We start from the raw sequence: 25613 nt of genomic DNA, 5'->3' as shown, positions 1-25613 counted from the left end.
GACAAAGAAAAAAATTAGGTTGGGCTATAGAGGCCAAACATGGAGTCTATATAAAATCAAACATTTCTATTGTTCAAAACAAAACAAAAAATTCTATATAGTATATCTAAGCAAGATATAGTAGTGCTCAATTGGACTGACTGTACATATAAAGCTGTAAACGTGATCATGCTGGGCAATTCCAGTGTTAATTATAAAGTCTTCATGTGTTGACGCGTTTCACCTAGCATCCTAACACCAACATGCACAGAATACCCTGGGCGGCCACCGAAGCCTATAAAGTCTGACCTTCTTTTTCTCTTATCTTTGTCCATTTATGTAAAATCTTTATCCCAAAAAGAGAGAAAAAAAACAAAAAAACTGTGTGCTGTAAATTATAAAATGTGTGCTGGAGTTTGGATTCAAATTGTTAGTGTATCTAAATCTGCTAGTCCATCTAAACACTCCCCCCCCCCCCCCCCCCCCCCCAGCTACCCCAGACTATCAATGCTGCTGTCCAAAAGGTGGCCCCTGTGCCCCTTCATCCAGAGTGGGAATACAGGAGGGGTGTTACTGGGCAGATCACCAGGTGAAAAAAAATCGAACAAGCGCAGGCAGGTGACAGGACCTCTTTTTGGAGACACTAGGAGTCTATCAGACCCCCCCCCCCCCCCCCAATGTCTCCCCCTTTGGTGAATGTAACATTTGGTTGTATCCCCAACATATGACAAAAGACAACGGACTGTAGAATTCGGCTTTGTACAGCTCAGAGCTCACATGTACATGAAAGGCAGATTTGGCTGAGCCCTGACATGGGAAACACACAGAGTAATAACCCGGCATTATCCCATAATACTTCATCACTATAGGGCCAAGCATGGGAAATAATCCGATGTTCACATGGAAAACATTTTACACTTCCAGAACAAGTTGAAGCAGGAAGAGCGATATTTTGTTGAAAAGGATAAATGATAACCGCAAAGCCATTAGACGTGTTCGGCCACCCAGGTGGTTTCTCATTTAAATGATTGCAACTTTAACCAATTGCTGACCACCGTACACATATAATACACTATATTGTCAAAAGGATTGAGACACCCGACACCTTCTCAGACGCATCTAAAAAAAAGGTAAAAAGTACAATTCTCTAAATTTGAAAGAAATACTATATAACCAAAAGTATTGGGACGCCTGCCAGACCTTCTCATCCAACATCAGTGGCTGACCTCACAAATGCGCTTCGGGAAGAATGGTCAAACATTCCCATAGACACACTCCTAAACCTTGTGGACAACCTTCCCAGAAGAGTTGAAGCTGTTAAAGCTGTAAAGGGTGGGCCAACTCAATATTGAACCCTACGGACTAAGGCTTGATTCACACCTATGCATGTTGCTTTTTGAGCGTTTTTGGAGTCTTTTTTTTCATGCTTGCCACGTTTTTGAGCAGCGTTTTTGCGGCGTTTTTGCGGCGATTTGCGTTTTGCGTTTTTTTTTGTTTTTTTTTTACAGTTTTTTTTTTTTTTTTTTTTTTACAGTTTTTTTTTTACAGTCTTAAAAAAAATTAAAAAAAAAAAAAAAAAAAAAACGGTGCAAAAACGGTGCAAAAACGGTGCAAAAACGGTGCAAAAACGGTGCAAAAACGGGTGCAAAAACGGTGCAAAAACGGTGCACTTGCGTTTTTGATGCTTGTCCATTGAATTCTATTACATGCAAAACGCTGCATTTTGCATGAAAAAAAGTCCCTGACCCTTTCCAAAAATGCAGAGAAACAAAAAGGAATTGATGTGAACATGTTCCATAGGAACCCATGTTAAAAATTCCCGTGCATTTCTGCAAAATGCATCAAAAAAATGCGCTAGTGTGAATGGAGCCTTAGACTGGAATGCCATTAAAGTTCATGTGTGTGTAAAGGCAGGTGTCCCAATACTTTTGACAATATAGTGGATCTATACTGTCCAGGCATAATGTTGGATTATAAGCACATATACCCCAATTAGGACAACTCTGAGCAATAAGACCCATGTATGTTGTATGAGACTTTTTAGTAATTGTAAAATGTCTTCTCTTTTAAAAGAGTAAATTTCGTAATAAACTTTGTATTTATTTTTAAACTAATATTTTGGTTTGTGCCTTAAAGTCCTGCCATACCGATGGGTTTTATGTCTCTCCCCCCCCCCCGGTATACTTGCCTGAGCCCAGATCTCAATCCAGCACTGTGACCGTCTGCAGCTTCTCCTCGCTCTACTCACAGAGGCAGCCGGAGCAACTGCATCTCCTGCTGCTGCTAAACCAATCCTGTGAGGAGGGAGCGGGCACGCTGTTTGTGTCAGTAGACGCACACAGCCCGGCATCGAGCCCGCCAGTACGTCCCCATAGCAATCGGCTTGCTATGGGGGGGGGGGCACACAAAGAAGAAGAGGAGCTGAGAGACCCCAGAAGAGACGGTTCAGGGCCACTGCACAGAGCAGGCAAGTAGAACATGTTTGTTATTTTAGAAAAAGCGCCTTTACAAACCACTTTAAAAAAAAAAAAAAATTGCCCCGGACAGCAGATTAAGCTCTTCCCGCCTGCGCTATAGCCGAAAGACGATTACAGCGTGGGGCCTAAATTGCTGGGAAGGCGTCCATGTAGATCCTCCCCTGCATGTGCTGCCTGCATGCCCCCTGTGGGGTGCGGGCGGCACACTCTGTGATCAGCGAGTCCATGAGACACGAGATCCCGCCCCTTATCACGTGATCAGCTGTCAGCCAATGACAGCTGATCACGTGACAAACAGAAGCCGGTAATCGTCCCGCCCCCCCCCTCACCCTGAAAGTGAGGAGAAAAAAGAAAGCAGATTACCGGCTTGTGTAAATGGGACATCGGCCCCGCACACTCCACGCCCCCTGCTGCTAAGCAGTGCCACCTACCAGTGCCACCCACCAGTGACAACAGTGCCACCTACCAGTGCCTCATCATCAGTGCCACCTACCAGTGCCCAACAGTGCCACCTACCAGTGCCTCATCAGTGCCACCCACCAGTGACAACAGTGCCACCTACCAGTGCCTCATCAGTGCCACCTACCAGTGCCTCATCATCAGTGCCACCCACCAGTGCCTCATCATCAGTGCAGCCCATCAATGGCGCCTCATCAGCGCACATCAATGAAGGAGAAAAACTACCTGTCTGCAAAATTTTATAACAAACTATGAGAAAACTTTTTTTTTTTTTTTTCCCAAAAATTTTTCGGTCTTTGTTTAGCAAAGAATACAAACCCCTGTAGTGATTAAATACAACCAAAATAAAGCTCTATTTGTGTGAAAGAAAAGATAAAAATGCCATATGGGTACAGCAGTGTTAATTTCGTCAACTAAAATGACTAAAACATTTTAGTCGACTAAAATACAACTAAAACAACTGAGATGACTAAAATACGACTAAAACTAAAATGCCATTTTAGTCAAAAGACTAAGACTAAAACTAAATTGAAATTTGACTTCAAAATGAACACTGGTCTGTAGTGCATGTTCATACCTCAATACCATAAATAATAACATATTAGATTTTTCACCCCAGCAGTGTATAATGATTTTGGAAATTGTAGCGAAATGTTAACTAACGCATTACAATTTAACCACTTAAGGACCAGCCTCGTTTTGGATTTTAGGTGTTTACATGTTTAAAACAGGTTTTTCTGCTAGAAAATTACTTAGAACCCCCAAACATTATATATGGTTTTTCTTCTAACACCCTAGAGAATACAATGGCGGTCATTGCAATACTTTCTTTTGCACCGTATTTGCGCATCGGTCTTATAAGCGCACTTTTTTTGGAAAAAATTCAGTTTTTTGAATAAAAAAATAAAACAGTAAAGTTATCCCAATTTTTTTTTATATTGTGAAATATAATGTTACGCCAAGTAAATTGATACCCAACATGTCATGCTTGAAAATTGCGCCCGCTCGTGGAATGGCGTCAAACTTTTACCCTCAAAAATCTCCATAGGCGACGTTTAAAAAATTCTACAGGTTGCATATTTTGCGCTACAGAGGAGGTCTAGGGCTAGAATTATTGCTCTCGCTCTACCGGTCGCTGTGATACCTCACATGTGTGGTTTGACCACTGGTTTCATATGCGGGCGCTACTCGCGTATGCGTTCGGCTTCTGCGCGCGAGCTCGTCGGGACAGGGGGGTTTTAAAAAAAATTTTTTTTATTTTTATTATTTATTTTACAATATTTTATTTATTTTTACACTGTTTAAAAAAAAAAAAAAAAAAATTGTGTCACTTTTATTCCTATTACAAGGAATGTAAACATCCCTTGTAATAGAAAAAAGCATGACAGGACCTCTTAAATATGAGATCTGGGGTCAAAAAGACCTCAGATCTCATATTTACACTAAAATGCAATAAAAAAAAAAAAAAAAAAAAAAAGTCATTTAGAAAAATGACATTTGAAAAAATATGCCTTTAAGAGGCGTGGACGGAAGTGACGTTTTGACGTCGCTTCCGCCCAGCAGTGTCATGGAGACGAGTGAGCGCCATCTTGGCCTCACTTGTCTCCAGACAAACCACGGAAGAGGACGCGATCGCTACCGACGGCTCCGGTAAGCGGCGGAGGGCATCGGATCGCGGCGGGAGGGGGGGGGCCCCTCTCCCGCCACCGATAAAAGTGATCTCGCGGCGAATCCGCCGCAGGGACCACTTTTATCTGAAAGCCGGCCGCCGCACGAAAACGGGGATACCGGGGTTATGGCAGCTAGCTGCTGCCATAACAACGATATCCCCGTTCAAACTTAGGACGTATATAGTCGTGCGGCGGTCGGGAAGTGGTTAATTACATCCATTAGATTTTAGATGACTAAAATGTAATGGTCAGGGGTGGGTAGTGGGGTTCCCCAGGGTTCTGTGCTGGGACCAATCCTATTTAATTTGTTCATAAACGACCTGGAGGATGGGATAAACAGTTCAATCTCTGTATTTGCAGACGATACTAAGCTAAGCAGGGCAATAACTTCTCCGCAGGACGTGGAAACCTTGCAAAAAGATCTGAACAAATTAATGGGGTGGGGTGACTACATGGCAAATGAGGTTCAATGTAGAAAAATGTAAAATAATGCATTTGGGTGGCAAAAATATGAATGCAATCTATAGACTGGGGGGAGAACCTCTGGGGAATCTAGGATGGAAAAGGACCTGGGGGTCCTAGTAGATGATAGGCTCAGCAATGCCAAGCTGCTGCTAACAAAGCAAACAGAATATTGGCATTAAAAAAGGGATCAACTCCAGAGATAAAACGATAATTCTCCCGCTCTACAAGACTCTGGTCCGGCCGCACCTGGAGTATGCTGTCCAGTTCTGGGCACCAGTGTTCAGGAAAGATGTACTGGAAATGGAGCGAGTACAAAGAAGGGCAACAAGGCTAATAAAGGGTCTGGAGGATCTTAGTTATGAGGAAAGGTTGCGAGCACTGAACTTATTCTCTCTGGAGAAGAGACGCTTGAGAGGGGATATGATTTCAATTTACAAATACCGGACTGGTGACCCCACAATAGGGATAAAACTTTTTCGCAGAAGAGAGTTTAACAAGACTCGTGGCCACTCATTAAAATTAGAAGAAAAGAGGTTTAACCTTAAACTACGTAGAGGGTTCTTTACTGTAAGAGCAGCAAGGATGTGGAATTCCCTTCCACAGGCGGTGGTCTCAGCGGGGAGCATTGATAGCTTCAAGAAACTATTAGATAATCACCTGAATGACCACAACATACAGGGATATATAATGTAATACTGACACATAATCACACACATAGGTTGGACTTGATGGACTTGTGTCTTTTTTCAACCTCACCTACTATGTAACTATGTACTGGAGATTTTAGTCGACTAAAACGTAGGACATTTTAGTCAACTAAGATTTACTGGAGAGTTATTCGACTAAATACGACTAAAACTAAAACAATTTGAGAAGACTTAAATGGGACTAAAACGCCATTTTAGTCCTAAGACTAAGACTAAAACTAACTCAAAATTCGCTGCCAAAATTAACACTGGGATACGGTGTGGCATGACTGCACAATTGTCATTCAAAGAGTGACAGCGCTGGAAGCTGAAAATTGGCCTGGGGCAGGAAGGGGGATTAAATGCCCAGTAAGCCAGTGGTTAAAAAAAAAACGGGCAGCGCCAGGCTTGGTGGAGGAACATAACATAACAGTGGATCTTACCCCAAATCTGTTAAGGGAGGCTTGTCTCTTCCTCTCCTATAACACAAATATATCTGAGGTCCTCGGATACTCCCATTATTGAGGTCGGCGGAGAGTCCGGTTGGGGTGGTGTCCATACACACATATCCCTGAGGCACCTCCTCCCCCAGGGATCTGATGATCACTGTAACATCTGTGATTGGTTCCTTTGGTTTAGCTATCTTATGACAGGCGTCATTAAAGTGGATCTCCTCTTCAAGTGGTATCGATGAATCGGTTAGTCCGGCAACGACGAAGTAATCAGCCACTCGGGGTCCTTTGTCTTCCATCATCTTCCGTGGTTGGACAGGAGAGCTGAAAAAGACACCAAGAGAAAAAAAAATGGTCACATCCACAGAGAAGATCATTTCCTTGTGTCGTCATTGTGAAGTTTAGAAGCAAATATTACTCAATAAAAAGGAAGTGACCATACAACAATCATTTTTTTTTTTCATTGAAAAACCACTTAGCCCTGGTTTACACCATTGCAGCTTTAAAATTGCGCTACTTCAGCGTGATTTCAAAGCCTCAGATCAGTGCGATCTCTGATTTCATTCCAGCTTGCGACTTCATTTAACAGAAGTCAATACAAGTCGCAATGATTTGAAAGGTTAGAGAGAGAGAGATAGATTAGATAGATAGATAGAATAGATAGATTAGATAGATAGATAGAATAGATTAGATAGAATAGATTAGATAGAATAGATTAGATAGATAGAATAGATAGATAGAATAGATAGATAGAATAGATAGATAGAATAGATAGATAGAATAGATAGATAGAATAGATAGATAGAATAGATAGATAGAATAGATAGATAGAATAGATAGATAGAATAGATAGATAGAATAGATAGATAGAATAGATAGATAGAATAGATAGATAGAATAGATAGATAGAATAGATAGATAGAATAGATAGATAGAATAGATTAGATAGATAGAATAGATAGATCTCTCGATATCTATCTATCTATAGATATAGGTTCTAAGTAATTTTCTAGCAAAAAATGATGATTTTGACTTGAAACCAACAAGTGTCAGAAAAAGGTTTAGTTTTTAAAGCGGGGTTCCCATTTAAAAAAAAAACAAAAAAAATTAAAAAAGTTAGCAGCTAAAAATACTGCAGCTGCTGACTTTAAAAAAAAAAAAAAAAAAAAAATCGGACACTTACCTGTCCCAGGGTCCAGCGATGTGGGGCAATCGAAGACCCCCCCCCCCCCCTCCGCTCGGCGGCGCCGGCATTTTAACTGTGGGCGCCCGGCTGTGGCTTCACATCTGTGACCGGTCACGTGTGTCCCAGATAATTGACAAGGAGAGAGGGTGGAGGGGCAATATCCCTTCCTGCGCCGAGGGCGTCAGGAGCCCAGGCACCGAAACAGGCAGATTACGAAGGACCCCCTAGCAACAGGCATTTAGAGGTGAGTAAATTAAAAAAAAAATTCCTCCAAATGTTTTTTTTTTTATTTTTTTTAACACATTACAAATTTTTTTTTTTTTTTTTTTTTGGGGTGGAACTCCACTTTAAGTAGTTAATTTTCCCCTCATTTGCAGACCAAAGTTCATTCCTTTGATCTAAAAAGAACAAAAACGTTACAATGTTTATAGTTGGCTCAGGGCTGAGGAATGTTGTGACACTTGGCAGACTGCCTGGTTTGTTTTTTTTGACAGCTTTCGGCTTCAGCAGAGAATTTTCTACATAGAAAGAATTGGGAAAATGCTTTAAGATCGAGGGGGGGGGGAGAATAATATCACGATAACGATTAATCGTGCAGCTCTAACACACACAAAAACATAGTAACATTATAACAAAGCCATGACAAAATGTGTCACCAGCGCTGCAAAGAAAACAATTATCTACCCAGATAGAAAGAGGGAAATATCTCCCCCCCCCCCCTTGCATAAAATATTTAGGAATATCTTTTATCAACAGGAACATAAAAGCTCCGCCAGCACTGGGAGTAACTGACAGCTGAACGCGGCGCAGTGACAGGATCGCAAACATCTCCTGCGAGCGCCGAGACCTCCGGTGTATAATGAGGGCGGAATAGGATTTTCTTTGGCTTCACATGTGAGAGAGATTCAGAAATTCCAGTATAGAAGAGGAGAAAACGTCGGCTGCTTACAGACGAGCAGAGAGCGGATAATTGAGATTTGGGGCTCATTCACACACAGACACCAGCGTTACATCGCCTCCTCACAACTCGCTTTAACCCCTAAATTCTGTGCTAGCACGCCGCAAACGCATGCAGTTGTGAGTGCAGCTTGCAGAGCAGCCCCATTTACTCAAAATGGGTTGTGTCAGGCACTATGGTGAGAGAGAGAGCGCGAGAAAGAGAGAGAGAGAGCGCGAGAAAGAGAGAGAGAGAGAGAGCGAGAAAGAGAGAGAGAGAGAGAGCGAGAAAGAGAGAGAGAGCGAGAAAGAGAGAGAGAGAGAGCGAGCGAGAAAGAGAGAGAGAGCGAGCGCGAAAGAGAGAGAGAGCGAGCGCGAGAAAGAGAGAGAGAGCGAGCGCGAGAAAGAGAGAGAGCGAGCGCGAGAAAGAGAGAGAGCGAGCGCGAGAAAGAGAGAGAGCGAGCGCGAGAAAGAGAGAGAGCGAGCGCGAGAAAGAGAGAGAGCGAGCGCGAGAAAGAGAGAGAGCGAGCGAGCAAGAGAGAGAGCGAGCGAGCAAGAGAGAGCGAGCAAGAGAGAGCGAGCGAGCGAGCAAAAGAGAGCGAGCGAGCAAAAGAGAGCGAGCGAGCAAGAGAGAGAGAGCGAGTGAGCAAGAGAGAGAGAGCGAGCAAGAGAGAGAGCGAGCAAGAGAGAGAGCGAGCGAGCAAGAGAGAGAGCGAGCGAGCAAGAGAGAGAGCGAGCGAGCAAGAGAGAGCGAGCGAGCAAGAGAGAGAGAGCGAGCGAGCAAGAGAGAGAGAGCGAGCGAGCAAGAGAGAGAGAGCGAGCGAGCAAGAGAGAGAGAGCGAGCGAGCAAGAGAGAGAGAGCGAGCGAGCAAGAGAGAGAGAGCGAGCGAGCAAGAGAGAGAGAGCGAGCGAGCAAGAGAGAGAGCGAGCGAGCAAGAGAGAGAGCGAGCGAGCGAGCAAGAGAGAGCGAGCGAGCGAGCAAGAGAGAGCGAGCGAGCAAGAGAGAGCGAGCGAGCAAGAGAGAGAGAGCGAGCGAGCAAGAGAGAGAGAGCGAGCGAAAGAGCGAGAGAGAGCGAGCGAGCAAGAGAGAGAGAGCGAGCGAAAGAGCGAGAGAGAGCGAGCGAAAGAGCGAGAGAGAGCGAGCGAAAGAGCGAGAGAGAGCGAGCGAAAGAGCGAGCGAAAGAGCGAGAGAGAGAGCGAGAGAGAGAGCGAGAGAGAGAGCGAGAGAGAGAGCGAGAGAGAGAGCGAGAGAGAGAGCGAGAGAGAGAGCGAGAGAGAGAGCGAGAGAGAGAGCGAGAGAGAGAGCGAGAGAGAGAGCGAGAGAGAGCGAGAGAGAGCGAGAGAGAGCGAGAGAGAGCGAGAGAGAGCGAGAGCGAGAGCGAGAGAGCGAGAGCGAGAGAGAGAGCGAGAGCGAGAGAGAGCGAGAGCGAGAGAGAGAGCGAGAGAGAGAGCGAGAGAGCGAGAGAGAGCGAGAGAGAGCGAGAGAGCGAGAGAGAGAGAGAATAATTCTGAGGTATTGTCAATATTCCCATCGCACATGTTGCTGACTCATCAGTAACGGCCGCTGCAGAAACTACCAGCTGCATACCCGACTCATAGTTACATAGTTAGGCAGGTTGAAAAAAGACAAGTCCATCCAGTTCAACCATAAAAAAATAAATAAAAAATATCGTACAATCCAATATACCCAATACTATACCCACAGTTGATCCAGAGGAAGGCAAAAACCCCAGCAGAGCATGATCCGATTTGCTACAGCAGGGGAAAAAATTCCTTCCTGATCCCCAGAGAGGCAATCAGATTTTCCCTGGATCAACATTTACCTATAAATATTAGTACCCAGATATATTATGTACATTTAGGAAAGTATCCAGGCCTTTCTTAAAGCAATCTACTGAGCTGGCCAGGACCACCTCTGGAGGGAGTCTATTCCACATTTTCACAGCTCTTACTGTGAAGAAACCTTTCCATATTTGGAGATGAAATCTCTTTTCCTCTAGATGTAAAGAGTGCCCCCTTGTCCTCTGTGATGACCTTAAAGTGAATAACAACACCAAGTTCACTATATGGACCCCTTATATATTTATATATGTTGATCATATCCCCCCTTAATCTCCTCTTCTCAAGAGAGAATAAATTCAGTTCCTCTAATCTTTCCTCATAGCTGAGCTCCTCCATGCCTCTTATTAGTTTGGTTGCCCTTCTCTGCACTTTCTCCAGTTCCCCGATATCCTTTTTGAGAACTGGTGCCCAAAACTGAACGGCATATTCCAGATGAGGTCTTACTAATGATTTGTACAGGGGGGAAAATGATATCTCTCTCTGGAGTCCATACCTCTCCTAATACAAGAAAGGACTTTGCTCGCTTTGGAAACCTCAGCTTGGCATTGCATGTTATTATTGAGCTTATGATCTACCAAAACCCCCCAGATCCTTCTCCACCATGGATTCCCCCAGTTGTACTCCCCCTAGTATGTATGATGTATATTCTTAGACCCCAAGTGCAGAACTTTACATTTATCAACATTAAACCTCATCTATCTGCCACATATTAGACAGAGCATTGAGGTCGCCCTGTAAATTGGAGACATCCTGTAAGGACGTTATTCCACTGCAGAGCTTGGTGTCATCTGCAAAGACAGAAATGTTACTTTTAATCCCAGACCCAATATCATTTATAAAGTTATTAAAAAGTAAGGGTCCCAGCACTGAACCTTGGGGTACACCACTGATAACCTTAGACCATTCAGAGTAAGAATCATTAACCACTACTCTCTGAATTGTCTTTTAGCCGGTTTTCTATCCATTTACAAACTGATATTTCCAAGCCTGTAGACTTTACCTTACACATGAGCCGTGTGTGGGGAACTGTGTCAAACGCTTTTGCAAAATCCAAGTATACCACGTCCACAGCCACCCCTCTGTCCAAGGTTTTACTTACCTCCTCATAAAAAGAAATCAGGTTTGTCTCACAACTTCTGTCTTCCATGAATCCATGACTCTTCACGGATAAAACGCACATATTCGCCAGCACACCCGGAACCATCTAAGATATTCCAAAGCTTTTATTGTGGAAAGATCACATCACAGAAGGACAACATTTCAGAGACGTGCAGGACCCCTTTGTCAGGCACGTGATCAGACAATACATGCCTGATGAAGGGGTCCTGCACGGCTCCAAAACATTGCAATTAGTCCTTTTGTAATGTGATCTTTCCACAATAAAAGCTTTGCATAATATTAGATGGTCCAGGGTATCATGGGCGCTGCCCCCCCCCAATCCATGCATCCGGCCCCTTTGGGGGGGGGGGGGGGGTTGAAGTACAGATTAGAGACAAAGGCTCTAATAGGCTTCAATATAGGAAGGGCTTGGGTGGCAGAGAGTGCGCTCTGATCCCACCGGGGTGTGTTACAACAGCGAATAAATATTGGCCGTTGTAACACTGATCCCCCTCCCGGCCAATCAGGAAGCAGGTTTTGACACCGGTCACCCGATTGGCTGAAAGGACAAGCGATCCTATTGGATGCCTAGGAGGGGGGGGGGGGGAGGAGCTGGAAGAGGACATGGAGCCACTGTACCACGCTGCCTGCCACGATGGGGTAAGTGCCAGACTGACCGGCAAACAGTGGGGGTATACTTCAGAGTATAAATACTGCTGCAGCCATGATGCAAATCATCTCAGCATGTGTACACCCCCGGAAGCTCCCTCCCAACTAAAGGAGGTAGCAGTTAGGGGCCGTGAAGAGGAGGACTGGGGCTGCTCTGTGAAGGGATGCACCAAATACCGGTATCAGTGCCGATACTTGTACTCATAAAAATACTGATACCTCAAAACCCGATACTTTATGGTGCGATTTGCACCAAAAACAAATGAAGGGCACAAATCGCACTGCAAAAGAATGTCATGCAATTTGAACAGGAGTGCGGCGCGATTCCTTTCCAAATAGCATGCGGTCTCCCCACTGCTCCTGTGAGAACCAAAGGCTGAAATCACTACGACAAGCCTGGGTTCACACAGGAGCGGTTCAGAAACCGCATGCAATTTGGAGTGGAATTGCACAGCATTCCTGTTCAAAACGCATGTGATTTGAGGGAGGAGGGGGGAGCAGGCACCTGATTTTCACAGGTACCCGTCCTCACTACCGAGAGCTCTCGCCACAGCGAGATCACTCAGAAGTCCCCCCCCCCCCCTCCTCCTCCTTTCCCCACTACCGGGCCATTCAGAAAGCACAGCATGCACAGTAGGGACCCGGGTGTACAGCCGAAAGGCTTCACTGCCGGTTTCCCTCACCATGAATGGCGGCGGCAGCACCCGAGAGCAGATGGAAACATCAGCTGGGGTGCCGAAATCGCTGGATTCCAGGACAGGCAAGTGTGGGGGGGGGGGGTAGCTACCACTTTAATATCACTTTCATCAGTACAGAGAGCACTTTCTGCTCCTGACGCGCATTTTGTCCGCGGCCGTATAAAAGTGGCTACAAAAAGGAAAAAAGCATCACATGGGGAGATCCCATTTCGCAAAACAGATGGCGATGCCAAAATATCTTCGATGTTCACACACTGGCATAGACACTTGCCAACTTTAGGTCAACAAATGTTTCAAATTGCCTTGAGTGTTTATCACAACAAAAATGAATCTGTATTGTATTAGCAGCGACGCCCATAGAAAACACACAGCCCGAATCGTTTAAATAAGACAATCGCCCAATACAGGAATCTAAAGAGTAACTCCAGATAGAAAGATAATCTTCTAGATTGTAAGCTCTAATGAGCAGGGAACAATTCAATACCTCCTGTATTGAAACTGTACTGTACATACATATATATACACACACACACATACACACACTGTATAATAATAATAATAATAATAATAACACAAGAATGGCTTATCCCAGCCTTTCCAACAGAGGAACTCTTAACCACCGGAAGATTTACCACAGAGCCAGGTCTTTTTTTTTTTTTTTGGAATTCGGCACTGCTTTACTTTAAATGGACAATTGCGCGGTCGCGCGACGCTGTACCCAAATTTTTTTTTACCCACAAATAGAGCTTTCTTTTGTTGGTATTTGATCACCTCTGCATTTTTTTTTTCACTATAAAACAAAAAAAAAAAAAACAAAACAAAACAAAACAAAACAAAAAAAAAAAGACCGACAATTTTGAAAAACATTTTTTTTTGCTTTCTGCTATAAAATGTATCCAATGAAAAATAGAAAAAAATAAAATAAGATTTCTTCATATTTTTGGACCAATATGTATTCTGCTACATGTTTTTGATAAAACAAAAAAAAAATCCTAGGAACCCCCAATTTGGATATGTTGTAGTGCTAGTTCCACTGTGTTTGGGGTTCCTAGCACCAAGTGGCCCCGAGATATGGGGCCCCAAAGTCGGGTCACAAAATATCATTCTCTGCTGCATTTTACCATCATATCTCTGTGTTTTCTGGTCCAAAAAAATAGGGTTCCTTTAAAAACACAAACGCGGCACCGCGTTTAGCATCTGAAACGTGGAAAACTTTTGCGTCTGAACCCATTTTTTTTTTGCTTCTGGAAAAACGAGGTTAAATGTAACTGCCTAAAAACGCCAAAAAACGAGACACTATACATGGACACATAGGATAACATTAAATGAGTTCAGGGGCAGTTGAAAAAAAAAAGTGTCCAACTGCCTCTGAACGCGTGTTTAACAGCGTCTCGTGTGCATGAGGCCTTACCGGTCTAAGGATCCAGAGACATCCTCAGCCGGGTCGGTTCTTCACCGGACTTCAGGTGTCCAGCACCGGCATCTTTACTATGGGAAGCCAGTGGTGACTCCATGTAGCTTCGCAGCCGGCTCTCCACTGCGCACACGTTGGTGGTCCCGCAGCCTCCTGGGATCTGCAACGTGTCCCAAAAGACTGCAGGCAAAGAGGGATGGATCCCTTGTATTGCCTTGATCAGTGGTTCTCAACCCTGTCCTAAAGTACCTCCAACAGGCCATGTTTGCAGGTTTTCCTTTATCTTGCACATGGGGTTTAAATCAAAGTCAATGGCTTGGTATTTTGGACAGCTATTTTATCTAACAGAAATTCCCAAAATATGGCCTGTTGGGGGTACTTGAGGACAGGGTTGAGAACCACTGGATGATCTGGCCTGAAGTGGGAGTGGGTACCTGTCAAAACCAGATATCTACTCCCCTCCAAATAATTTGTGCGCCAAATGTTGTGATGGGGAAGGAGGATGACGACAAAGCGGAACCTCCCCTTTACGGAGAAGTTCCGCTTTAACTTCAAATGGGAGCACGTGATTGTTTGTTTGTTTTTTTCCCCCCCAGAAGCTCCCATAAGGAATATCGTTGGGGTCAAAAAAATGCAACTCTGCCTCAGAAAAATTCCTGTATGGCACATACAAAACAAATCTTCTCCCCCAACCCCCCCACCTAAAATCATCTAAGGCTCTTTCCACATTATGAATGTTTTTTTTTTTTTTTTTTAAATACGCCAGACCTCTAAGTCGGTGGGCAGAGCTGTGGTCATCATTGGAGGCTGGCCGCCTAAATCCAGAAGCTGGCTTCTGATGACCGAGGAGGACCAAGATGGCCGCGCACGTCACAGGCTGCTGCACCTGTGGCAGATCTCAGCAGGTGAAAGCTGGATCTGCTGGCCAGGTGAGTACCTAAATTCAGGATGACGCTGCATGACAGATAAGTGGAGCTAAAAAAAATAAAAATAAAAAAATTAGAGGAGAAACTGAAGTTAGTTAAAAATTTTCACAAAAAAAATAATGCTAAAAAATGTCTCAAAAATGGCCTGCATATGCGGCACTCAAGTGAAACTAAGGGCTTTAAAAAGTACCAATGATTTGAGGAGACATTCCATGTGGTTCATTGAAGCCAAGGAGGCGAGCATTTAATTATGTTTGGAAGCAGATTTCCGATCGTCTAATTGTCACAGAATGTGAAATGGATACCCTCCATCTGGCCGGCAGATTCCTGCTCGGGTACATTCCGGCAATGATAACTCCAAGTCATCACATCCATGTGTGGATGAGGAACATCTGTGAAGCGGATTTAAAACCATGAAAAGTCGTGAAGACCTCTCCTAGTGTGCATGGTTAGAGCTGGACAAGTCTCAGAAGAGAACTGAAGAGAACCTGAACCTCGATACGGTTTTAACCACTTCCCACCAAGCCAATGTATATAAAAAATGGCCAGGCAGGTGGCTCTCCAGATCCAAGAGGACGTCACTGGATGTCTTCCCACCAGGGAGCAGCAGCGCAATCCGTGACTACTATGTTCACTGGACGCAGCAGATCACCGAAAATTATATATATATATATATATATATATATATATATATATATATATATATATATATATATATATATATATATATATATATATATATATATATATATATATATATATATATATATATATATATATATATAAAGAAATTTGTTTTTTTTAAATTGGGATATTTATTAAAAGCAAAAAAAAAAAAATCTTTTTTTTTTTTTTTAATTGCAGCTTTTTAAGTTTATAGAGCAAAAAAAAAAAAAAAAAACCGCAGGAGGTGATCAAATACCACCAAAAGAAAGCTCTATTTGTGGGGAAAAAAGGACGTCAATTTTGTTCGGGTACAGCATCGCACAACGATGTCAGTTAAAGCGACGCAGTGTCGTATCGCAAAAAAAAAAATCCTACAGGGGCTGAAGTGGTTAAATAGCAACAAATTAAAAACCCAGAAGTGATTTAACACCAACAAAAGCTCTATCGGTTTTAAAAAAAAATGATAAAAAAAAATGTAATTTGGGTGCAGTGTTCCAGGACTGAGTAATTGTCAAAGCGTGACAGTGCGGAAAACTTAAAAGTGTACGTAAACCCCCCCAATCATTTTCAGCCAAGGAAGCTGCCATCTTGGCCTCTGTTTAATCTACAACTGCCATAATGCTGCACATGTGATCAGTTATGACACCAGCCATTGGATGGTTTGACAGTTTGGTAGAGAGCACAACTAATAGGAGTGTAAAATTTCCGGCACCTGCCAGATATGAAACTTTTTTGAAACTGGTAAATGGATGGGTTTACTTACGCTTTAAAAATTGGCGGTTAAATCAGCTTCAGCTAAGGCAGCCCCATACATTGATCTTTTAACCACTTAAGAGCCACCATACAGCAGTAAAACTTCAATAGGACGGGCCGTAAACCTTTTCCAGGTAGGGGGCGCTCACGCACACTGTATCAGTGCCACTGGTGCCCAAAAAGTGACAAAAGTGTCAGAATATCTGCCGCAATATCGCAGTCCCACTAATAGGTCGCTAATAGCCGCCATTACTAGTATAAAAGAGAAAATAAATAATAATATCCCATAGTTCCTAGTTGGGCTAAATTTATGAGAGAGAGAGAGAGAGAGAATAGCGAGAGAGAGAATAGCGAGAGAGAGAATAGCGAGAGAGAGAATAGCGAGAGAGAGAATAGCGAGAGAGAGAATAGCGAGAGAGAGAATAGCGAGAGAGAGAATAGCGAGAGAGAGAGAGAGAGAGAATAGCGAGAGAGAGAATAGCGAGAGAGAGAGAGAGAGAGAATAGCGAGAGAGAGAATAGCGAGAGAGAGAGAGAGAGAATAGCGAGAGAGAGAATAGCGAGAGAGAGAGAGAATAGCGAGAGAGAGAGAGAGAGAGAGAGAATAGCGAGAGAGAGAGAGAGAGAGAGAGAATAGCGAGAGAGAGAATAGCGAGAGAGAGAATAGCGCACGCAAGGCTGAATAGCAAGATACGCCCTGGTCATGGGGGGGGGGGGGCAAGTGGTTGATCTAGACAGGAAAAAAAAAATGTAATTATATATATATATATTTTTTTTTTTTTTTTTAAACTCAGCAAGTCTAGCAATTTCTTAGGAAATATACAAGTGAAGTTTGATTCAGACTTTTTCCATAGTGATACAACCAAACAACAAGAAAGATGTTCAGGCACTCCTACCACCAGAGGGCGCTCTATCTGGACACTAACCACTTTTTTTTAGTTTTATATAGAATTGTTACAAATATGAAATCCGAACGAAAGCTCCTTCGGGTGTAGAGATCAGAAAAAGAAAACAACATACCATTGAGCAGCACTTTCCCAATGTGGATAGAAACAATGCCTAGTTAGAACGCACAATGTACAACCAAGCTAGCTCATACATGGATCGAAATTCTGCTGGTCCCTGCTGAACTGGTCAAATTCCGATCCATGTATGGTTGGCTTAAGGCAGTGGTTCTCAACTTCAGTCCTCAGGACCCACCAACAGGCCAGGTTTGTAAGATAGCTGAAATACATCACAGGTGATATCACTTGCTGCTCAGTGATTGCAGTATTCTAGTCTGCAACTCCCCCAAGGTAATACTTAAAATCTGGCCTGTTGGTGGGTCCCGAGGACTGGAGTTGAGAACCACTGGCTTAAGGGGTTCCCTGGTGTTCCACTATGACAATATGTTCTCACTATAACAGAGCTCCATGAGATGTTCATGAGATGTGCTTTAAACTTCTCTACAACTTTATCCCTGACCTGTCTGGTGTGTTCCTTGGACTTCATGATGCTGTTTGTTCACCAAGGTTCTCTAACACACCTCTGGGGGCTTCACAGAACAGCTGTATTTAATAATGAGATAATTTTACACACAGGCGGACTCTATTTACTAATTATATGACTTCTGGGGGCAATTGGTTTCACTAGATTTTGGTTAGGGGTATCAGAGTAAAGAGGGCTGAATACAAATGCCCCCCACACTTTTCACAGATTTGTAAAGAATTTTGAAAAACCATTTATCATTTTTCTTCCACTTTACAATTATGTGTCACATTGTGTTGGTCTATCACATAAAATCCCAATAAAATACATTTACGTCTTTGGTTGTAACATGACAAAATGTGGAAAATGTAAAGGGTGTGAATACTTTTTCTATATACAGTGGGGACGGAAAGTATTCAGACCCCCTTCAATTTTTCACTCTGTTATATTGCAGCCATTTGCTAAACTCATTTAAGTTCATTTTTTCCTCATTAATGTACACACAGCACCCCATATTGTACACACAGCACCCCATATTGTACACACAGCACCCCATATTGTACACACAGCACCCCATATTGACAGAAAAACACAGAATTGTTGACATTTTTGCAGATTTATTAAAAAAGAAAAAAACTGAAATATCACATGGTCCTAAGTATTCAGACCCTTTGCTGTGACACTCATATATTTAACTCAGGTGCTGTCCATTTCTTCTGATCATCCTTGAGATGGTTCTACACCTTCATTTGAGTCCAGCTGTGTTTGATTATACTGATTGGACTTGATTAGGAAAGCCACACACCTGTCTATATAAGACCTTACAGCTCACAGTGCATGTCGGAGCAAATGAGAATCATGATGTCAAAAGGAACTGCCTGAAGAGCTCAGAGACAGAATTGTGGCAAGGCACAGATCTGGCCAAGGTTACAAAAAAATGTCTGCTGCACTTAAGGTTCCTAAGAGCAGTGGCCTCCATAATCCTTAAATGGAAGACGTTTGGGAGGACCAGAACCCTTCCTAGAGCTGGCCGTCCGGCCAAACTGAGCTATCGGGGGAGAAGAGCCTTGGTGAGAGAGGTAAAGAAGAACCCAAAGATCACTGTGGCTGAGCTCCAGAGATGCAGACGGAAGATGGGAGAAAGTTGTAGAAAGTCAGCCATCACTGCAGCCCTCCACCAGTCGGGGCTTTATGGCAGAGTGGCCCGACGGAAGCCTCTCCTCAGTGCAAGACACATGAAAGCCCGCATGGAGTTTGCTAAAAAACACCCGAAGGGCTCCAAGATGGTGAGAAATAAGATTCTCTGGTATGATGAGACCAAGATAGAACTTTTTGGCCTTAATTCTAAGCGGTATGTGTGGAGAAAACCAGGCACTGCTCATCACCTGTCCAATACAGTACAAACAGTGAAGCATGGTGGTGGCAGCATCATGCTGTGGGGGTGTTTTTCAGCTGCAGGGACAGGACGACTGGTTGCAATCGAGGGAAAGATGAATGCGGCAGGGATATCCTGGATGAAAACCTTCTCCAGAGTGCTCAGGACCTTAGACTGGGCCGAAGGTTTACCTTCCAACAAGACAATGACCCTAAGCACACAGCTAAAATAACGAAGGAGGGGCTTCACAACAACTCCGTGACTGTTCTGGCCCAGCCAGAGCCCTGACTTAAACCCAATTGAGCGTCTCTGGAAAGAGACCTAAAAATGTCTGTCCACCAACGTTTACCATCCAACCTGACAGAACTGCAGAGGATCTGCAAGGAGGAATGGCGGAGGATCCCCAAATCCAGGTGTGAAAAACTTGTTGCATCTTTCCCAAAAAGACTCATGTCTGTATTAGATCAAAAGGAGCTTCTACTAAATACTGAGCAAAGGGTCTGAATACTTAGGACCATGTGATATTTCAGTTTTTCTTTTTTAATAAATCTGCAAAAGTGTCAACAATTCTGTGTTTTTCTGTCAATATGGGGTGCTGTGTGTACAATATGGGGTGCTGTGTGTACATTAATGAGGAAAAAAAAATTAACTTAAATGATTTTCGCAAATGGCTGCAATATAACAAAGAGTGAAAAATTTAAGGGGGTCTGAATACTTTCCGTTCCCACTATACAGAGAGGGGGCAAAAAAGTACTGTGTGTCTCCCGGAGAGGCAGAGCACCGCACGGAGCGACAAGTGACCTCATCGGACATCGACGCGGCCAACTCGCAGCATCGTGAATGTCTGAATCGTGATGCATCGATGCTGCCATTATATTTAACACCCCTAGCGCAAACCGGGTGGCCAACTACATGAAACCTCTGATTGCCAACAAGGGTTTTACCACCAAGTCATGTTTTGCGAAGGGGTCAAATACTTCTTTCACTCATTAAAATGCAAATCAATTTATAACTTTTTTGAAAAGCGTTTTCTGGATATTTTTGTTGTTATTCTGTCTCCCTGTTAAAATAAATCTACCATTAAAATGATAGACTGATCATTTGTCAGTGGGCAAACGTACAAAATCAGCAGGGGGTCGGATACTTTTTGCCCTCACTGTATGTACCAGAAATTGCCATCAAATATGAAGACACTGGCACACTGTTAAATACCAGTTTGGACCTTTAGGCTGGATTCACACCTCTGCATTTTTAGTGCTTTTTGCATTTTGCAGATTTGCACTACAGTCCATTTAGCATGGTTTCCTATGGAACACTTTCTGTTGTGCAAATCTGCAAAAAGCACTAAAAGTGCATAGATGTGAATCCAGCCTTAGACGCCATCCATGCACATTAGGCGTCTGTCCCCGATGCATGAGACTCCAGCATTCAGGTGCTGGTGGAAGGTACAGGGGCACACCATCCAGCCCCACCACCGGCAGCCTGGAAAACTCTAAAAATTAAAGCTGCTGACGTAAGAACGCAACAGATGAACACTGGAAATGACGACGCAAACTTCCCCTTTCTCTGCAAACGACATTGAATGCAATTTCATGTTGACTGGTGTCTGAAAAAAAAGGGAACTCTAAACACACAATAAAGAGAACTCAGGGCCCTATATTTAGCACATAGGAAATGGATCATCATTTATGACAATTGTATAGAGAGACAATGGGGGGAGATTTACTAAAACTGGAGCCCTCAGAATCTGGTGCAGCTGTGCATGGCAGCCAATCAGCTTCTAACTTCAGCTTGTTCATTTAAGCTTTAGCAATAAAATCTGGAAGCCGACTGGCTTCTATGCAGAGTTGAACCTGATTTTGCATTCCTCAGTATTTGTAAAAAATAGGCAAGTGCACTGACAAAAAATGTGTTTGTTTTCGTTTCATTATTATTATACAGGATTTATATAGCACCAACAGTTTGCACAGCGCTTTACAACATCGGGGAAGACAGTACAATTACAATACAATTCAATACAGGAGAGATCAGAGGGCCCTGCTTTGTTCTTTTGCTTTTTTCGGAAATTCAGAAAATTCAGAAAGTCGAAATTCAAAAATGCGAAAAAAAAAAAAAAAAAGAAAAGAAAGAAAATCATTAAAATTCAAAATAATAACTAATAATAACTAACTATTAAATTATAGGTATTGGAATTTCCTTTCAAATGTGGCTGTTAGTGAATGTAACAAATACAAAATTTATCTGAAGTTAGGAATCATCCGAAATAACGAATGCCGCATCTAAACAAATGGAATGGAACAAATTAATAATAATAATTAAAAAGGTTTTATTATTATTGTTATTATTAGATCGTTATGTTCCATTCGTTATTTCAGATAATTCATTCAAATACGTTCACTAACAGCCAAATTTGAAAGGAAATTCCAATACCTATAATTTAATATTAATTATTAGCTAGTTATTTCAGATTTTCGAATTTTCATTCTTTTGAATGTTCAGATTTTCGAATTTTGGAATTTTGGAATTTCCTAATTTCGAATTTCCGGAATGCTGCGTAAACTGTTGGCGCTATATAAATAGTGAACAACAACAACAACCACTTGGAAATTTGAAGATTCAGAAATTTGAAAATTCAGAAATTAACGAATTTGTCTAAATCCGTTAAACGAATTCGGAACTAAACGAATTGCACGTGTCTAATAAATAACCCCTTACATGTATTCAAACGTTTGCTTAGCTGATGTAGCTCAGAAATCAGAGACGGTTCTTTTATATCAAGAAAATGATAGACTTCCCCTCATCTTAGGAGCCATCATCTTCATGCTCAACAATACTAATTGTGCATTTAAAAAAAAAATAAAGGGGAATTCCAGGTATGGATATTTTTACACAGTTCCTATGGACCAAGCGAAGTATGTATGGGTCATCCCTATCCATAAAAGCTGGATATTACTATAATAGGCATCGCTACCACAGCCTCTAGCTTCCTGGGTCCCGTGCTGTGCGGCTGCCCTGTTGCTTTCTGAACACAGGAGGTCACTCACTTGGCACAGGTGCCATTCAGAGAATGCTTTGCATTAACCCTTTCCTTGCCCTGTCCAAACATCGTACGGACCTAACACCAGCGGGGTTTTGCATACATTCCCGGTGGCTGCAGGATTGTGTTTAAAGTGGGAGTTCCACCCAAATATGGAACTTCCGCTTTTCCGGTCCCATCCCCCCCCCTCCGGTGTGACATTTGGCACCTTTCAGGGGGGAGGGGGTGGGGGGGGAGCAGATACCTGTCTAATTCAGGTATTTTGCTCCCACTTCCAGGCATAGATACCCGAGCCACCTGCAGGTATCTACGCCAGTTCCGGTGCCTTCTCCACCCCACCCCCCCCGCTGTCTTCTGGGAGACACACAGATCCAAGGACCGGTGGGATAGTGCAGCGCGAGTCGCACATGCGCAGTAGGGAACCAGGAAGTGAAGCCACAAGGCTTCACTTCCTGATTCCCTTACCGAAGATGTGCTGCCGGCAGACGAGGGATAGATCGGCTTCGGGTGCCGACATCGCGGGCGCCCTGGACAGGTGAGTGTCCTTATTTTAAAAGTCAGCACTGCAGTATTTGTAGCTGCTGACTTTAAAAAAAAAAAATTGGCGGACCTCCGCTTTAAATCTGAGAAGCAGACCCCTGTCTGCCAGACGAAAGCATTCAGCCGGTTGCACTGTCACCCGATTGCTTCCACACACACGGCACCTCCCCCCCACACACACAATGTACGCCACGCCATGTATCCCAGGCTCTGCTTGCCCATCTGCAGGCTCAGGACTGACAGAGTGGGTCCCACTGGGTAGAGGGGAGGGAGAAGATCGGACACATGTCCCCTCTCCTTCCCTCCCCTCCTTCTTGCTGACCCGAAAAGCCACTTCTTTGACAACCTCTCGGTGTCTCCCGTCCGGAAAAGAATGTAATGCAACGCAACCTGCATTGCATTACATTCAGTGGAGCACAGAAGAGACAGCTGGGGTCTTTTAGACCCTGGATGTCTCATTAAAGAGAATCTGTCGCCAAAAAATCATCACATGGGGGATTTTTTTGTTGCCTACGTGATGAAAAAGAAAACAAAAAAAAAAAAAAAGGAATCCCCCCCCCCCCCAAAAATAAAAATTTAAGTTACACCCAAGCATATAAAATGTTTTTGAGCCCCCCACATACATAAACGCACGCGTTGGGGTGCCTACGCATTAAAATGTTGATTGCGATACACATATTGCATATCGGCGAACATGCCCAAGTGAGAGCAATAATTCGAGAACCAGTCCTCCTTTGTAACACTGAGCCGATGACCTATAGGGGGCTTTTCAAGTGTCGCCTTCAGAAAATATATGGTGCAGAAGTTTGTCGCCATTTCACATGTTCACGCAAAATTTAAGGTTTAATGTCGGGTATCCATTTACTTGGTGCAGCCTTGAGATTTCGATTTTACAAAAAAAATTTGTAATTGTGTGCCCTAAAAATCAACTTTGATGTATTTTTTACTCAAATTTTGCATTTCCAAACAATTTGTGGTAACATACTCCTTCACAGGATCTGGGCTCCCCCCCCCCTTGTTAAAAGGGGGCTTCCAGATTTCGATAATCCCCCCGCCCGCAGACCCCGACAACCAACGGCCAGGGGTGTCGGGAAGAGGCCCTTGTCCTCATCAACATAGGGACAAGGTGCTATGGAGGTGGGGGGGGGGGGGGGGGGGGGGGAGCAGGGCCCCCCCCCCCCCCCCCTGCCCCAAAAAACCCACCCCCCTCACGTTGAGGGCATGAAGCCTGGTACAGGCGCTTGCTCGTCAATGAGACTCGGGTGATCACAGATCGGAGTAAGGGGTCGATCCCGGCCCCTTACCACGTGATCAGCTGTCAACCAATGACAGCTGATCATGTGATGTAAACAGAAGATCGGTAATCTCTTTTTTTTTCTCCTCATACCAACAGCATCGATCACCGGCTTCTGTTGAAGGGACATCGGTCCCGAAGAGGAAGAGGCGAAGCCGCCTCATATGTGCCCACCAGTACTGCCTGCCAGTGCCACGGATCAGTGCCCACAGTGCCACAAATCTGTGCCCACCCGTACATAAATGCCAGCAATCAGTGCCACCTATCAATGCCCAGTGGTGCAAATAAGTTCCCCATCAGTGCCACCTAGCAGTGCTGCCTATCAGTGTCACCTAGCAGTGCCACCCATCAATGCCCATCAGTGCCACCCATCAGCGTACATCAATGAAGTAGAAAAATTACCTGTTGCAAAATTAACAAAAATATAAAACGGTTTTGTATTTTTAAAAAAAAGTTTTGGTCTTTAATTTTAACAAAAAATAAAAAACCGCAGAGGTGATCAAATACCATCAAAAGAAAGCTCTAATTTGTGTGTGTGTGTGTGTGTGTGTGTGTGTGTGTGTGTGTGTGTGTGTGTGTGTGTGTGTGTGTGTGTGTGTGTGTGTGGGGGGGGATGATAAAGATTTTATTTGGGTACAGTGTTGTATGACCGCGCAATTGTCATTCAAAGAGTGACAGCGCTGAAAGCTGAAAATTGGTCTGGGCAGAAGGGGGGTGGGGGGGGGTGGGGTTAGGTGCCCAGTAAGCAAGTGGTTAATTAAAATAATTAAAATAAAAAATAATTAAAATAAACAGCGCCGTCATCCATATACAGAAAGAGAAGGAGCAATGTAAATTAAACAGTGTGTGTTTAGAATTACTTTAAGGACTCTCAGGTATTATACACAGACATAATATAAATACCAACAAATATAATACCAACAATCCAACCACAACAACAAAACCAAAAGATGTGAGATGAACATCACCCAACCCCGGCAATTATTATTTGGGCACCCAGAGATAGAAGTGACCTGAATGAAAATTATTGCTATTGAAGTCGGCAATCGATGCGTCCACTCCGTACATAATAAACATCCATGGTTAGCCGATACAAGCGTGCACGTTTATGGCATGATAGTTTTAAATATTCAATCAATTATCAGATCTCCCAACCGTCATCCTATGTCTCCGATCAACTACCGTATATACTCGAGTATAAGTCGACCCGAATATAAGCCGAGGAACCTAATTTTACCACAAAAAAACTGGGAAAACTTATTGACTCGAATATAAGACGAGGGTGAGAAATGTGCAGCTACTGTAAGCGGAAAAGAGGGTCAACAATGCCCATTTGCAGCCTCACTGTGCCCATTTGCAGCCATAGGTCCACCGAACTTCAAACTCGGTAGTTAAGGGTTCCTAGATGCCCCCTAGCTGCAGCCAAAATTTGGGGTCTCTGGACCCAAAAGGTCCCGAAATGACATTGCTGCAGATGGACACAGTTGACCGACTTTAGGGCCCCGTGTCTCGGGGTCACTTGGTG

The 25613-nt window shown here is 43.6% G+C and overlaps 1 protein-coding gene across 1 annotated transcript in view; it reads right to left on the bottom strand.

Annotated features, from left to right (window-relative positions):
* LOC141131235 (C-myc promoter-binding protein-like) overlaps window positions 1-25613 on the bottom strand; it is a gene marked incomplete in the record, with an annotated part of 198952 nt that overhangs the window by 134879 nt on the left and 38460 nt on the right. The window contains 1 exon segment of the mRNA XM_073618313.1: window positions 6180-6512. Coding sequence (XP_073474414.1) covers window positions 6180-6512 — 333 coding nt within the window.

The sequence above is a fragment of the Aquarana catesbeiana genome, linkage group LG03 (assembly GCF_042186555.1).
Source record: "Aquarana catesbeiana isolate 2022-GZ linkage group LG03, ASM4218655v1, whole genome shotgun sequence".
Lineage (NCBI taxonomy): Eukaryota > Metazoa > Chordata > Amphibia > Anura > Ranidae > Aquarana > Aquarana catesbeiana.
Note: the sequence above shows the minus strand (reverse complement) of the source record. Positions and strands in the feature narration are given on the sequence as shown.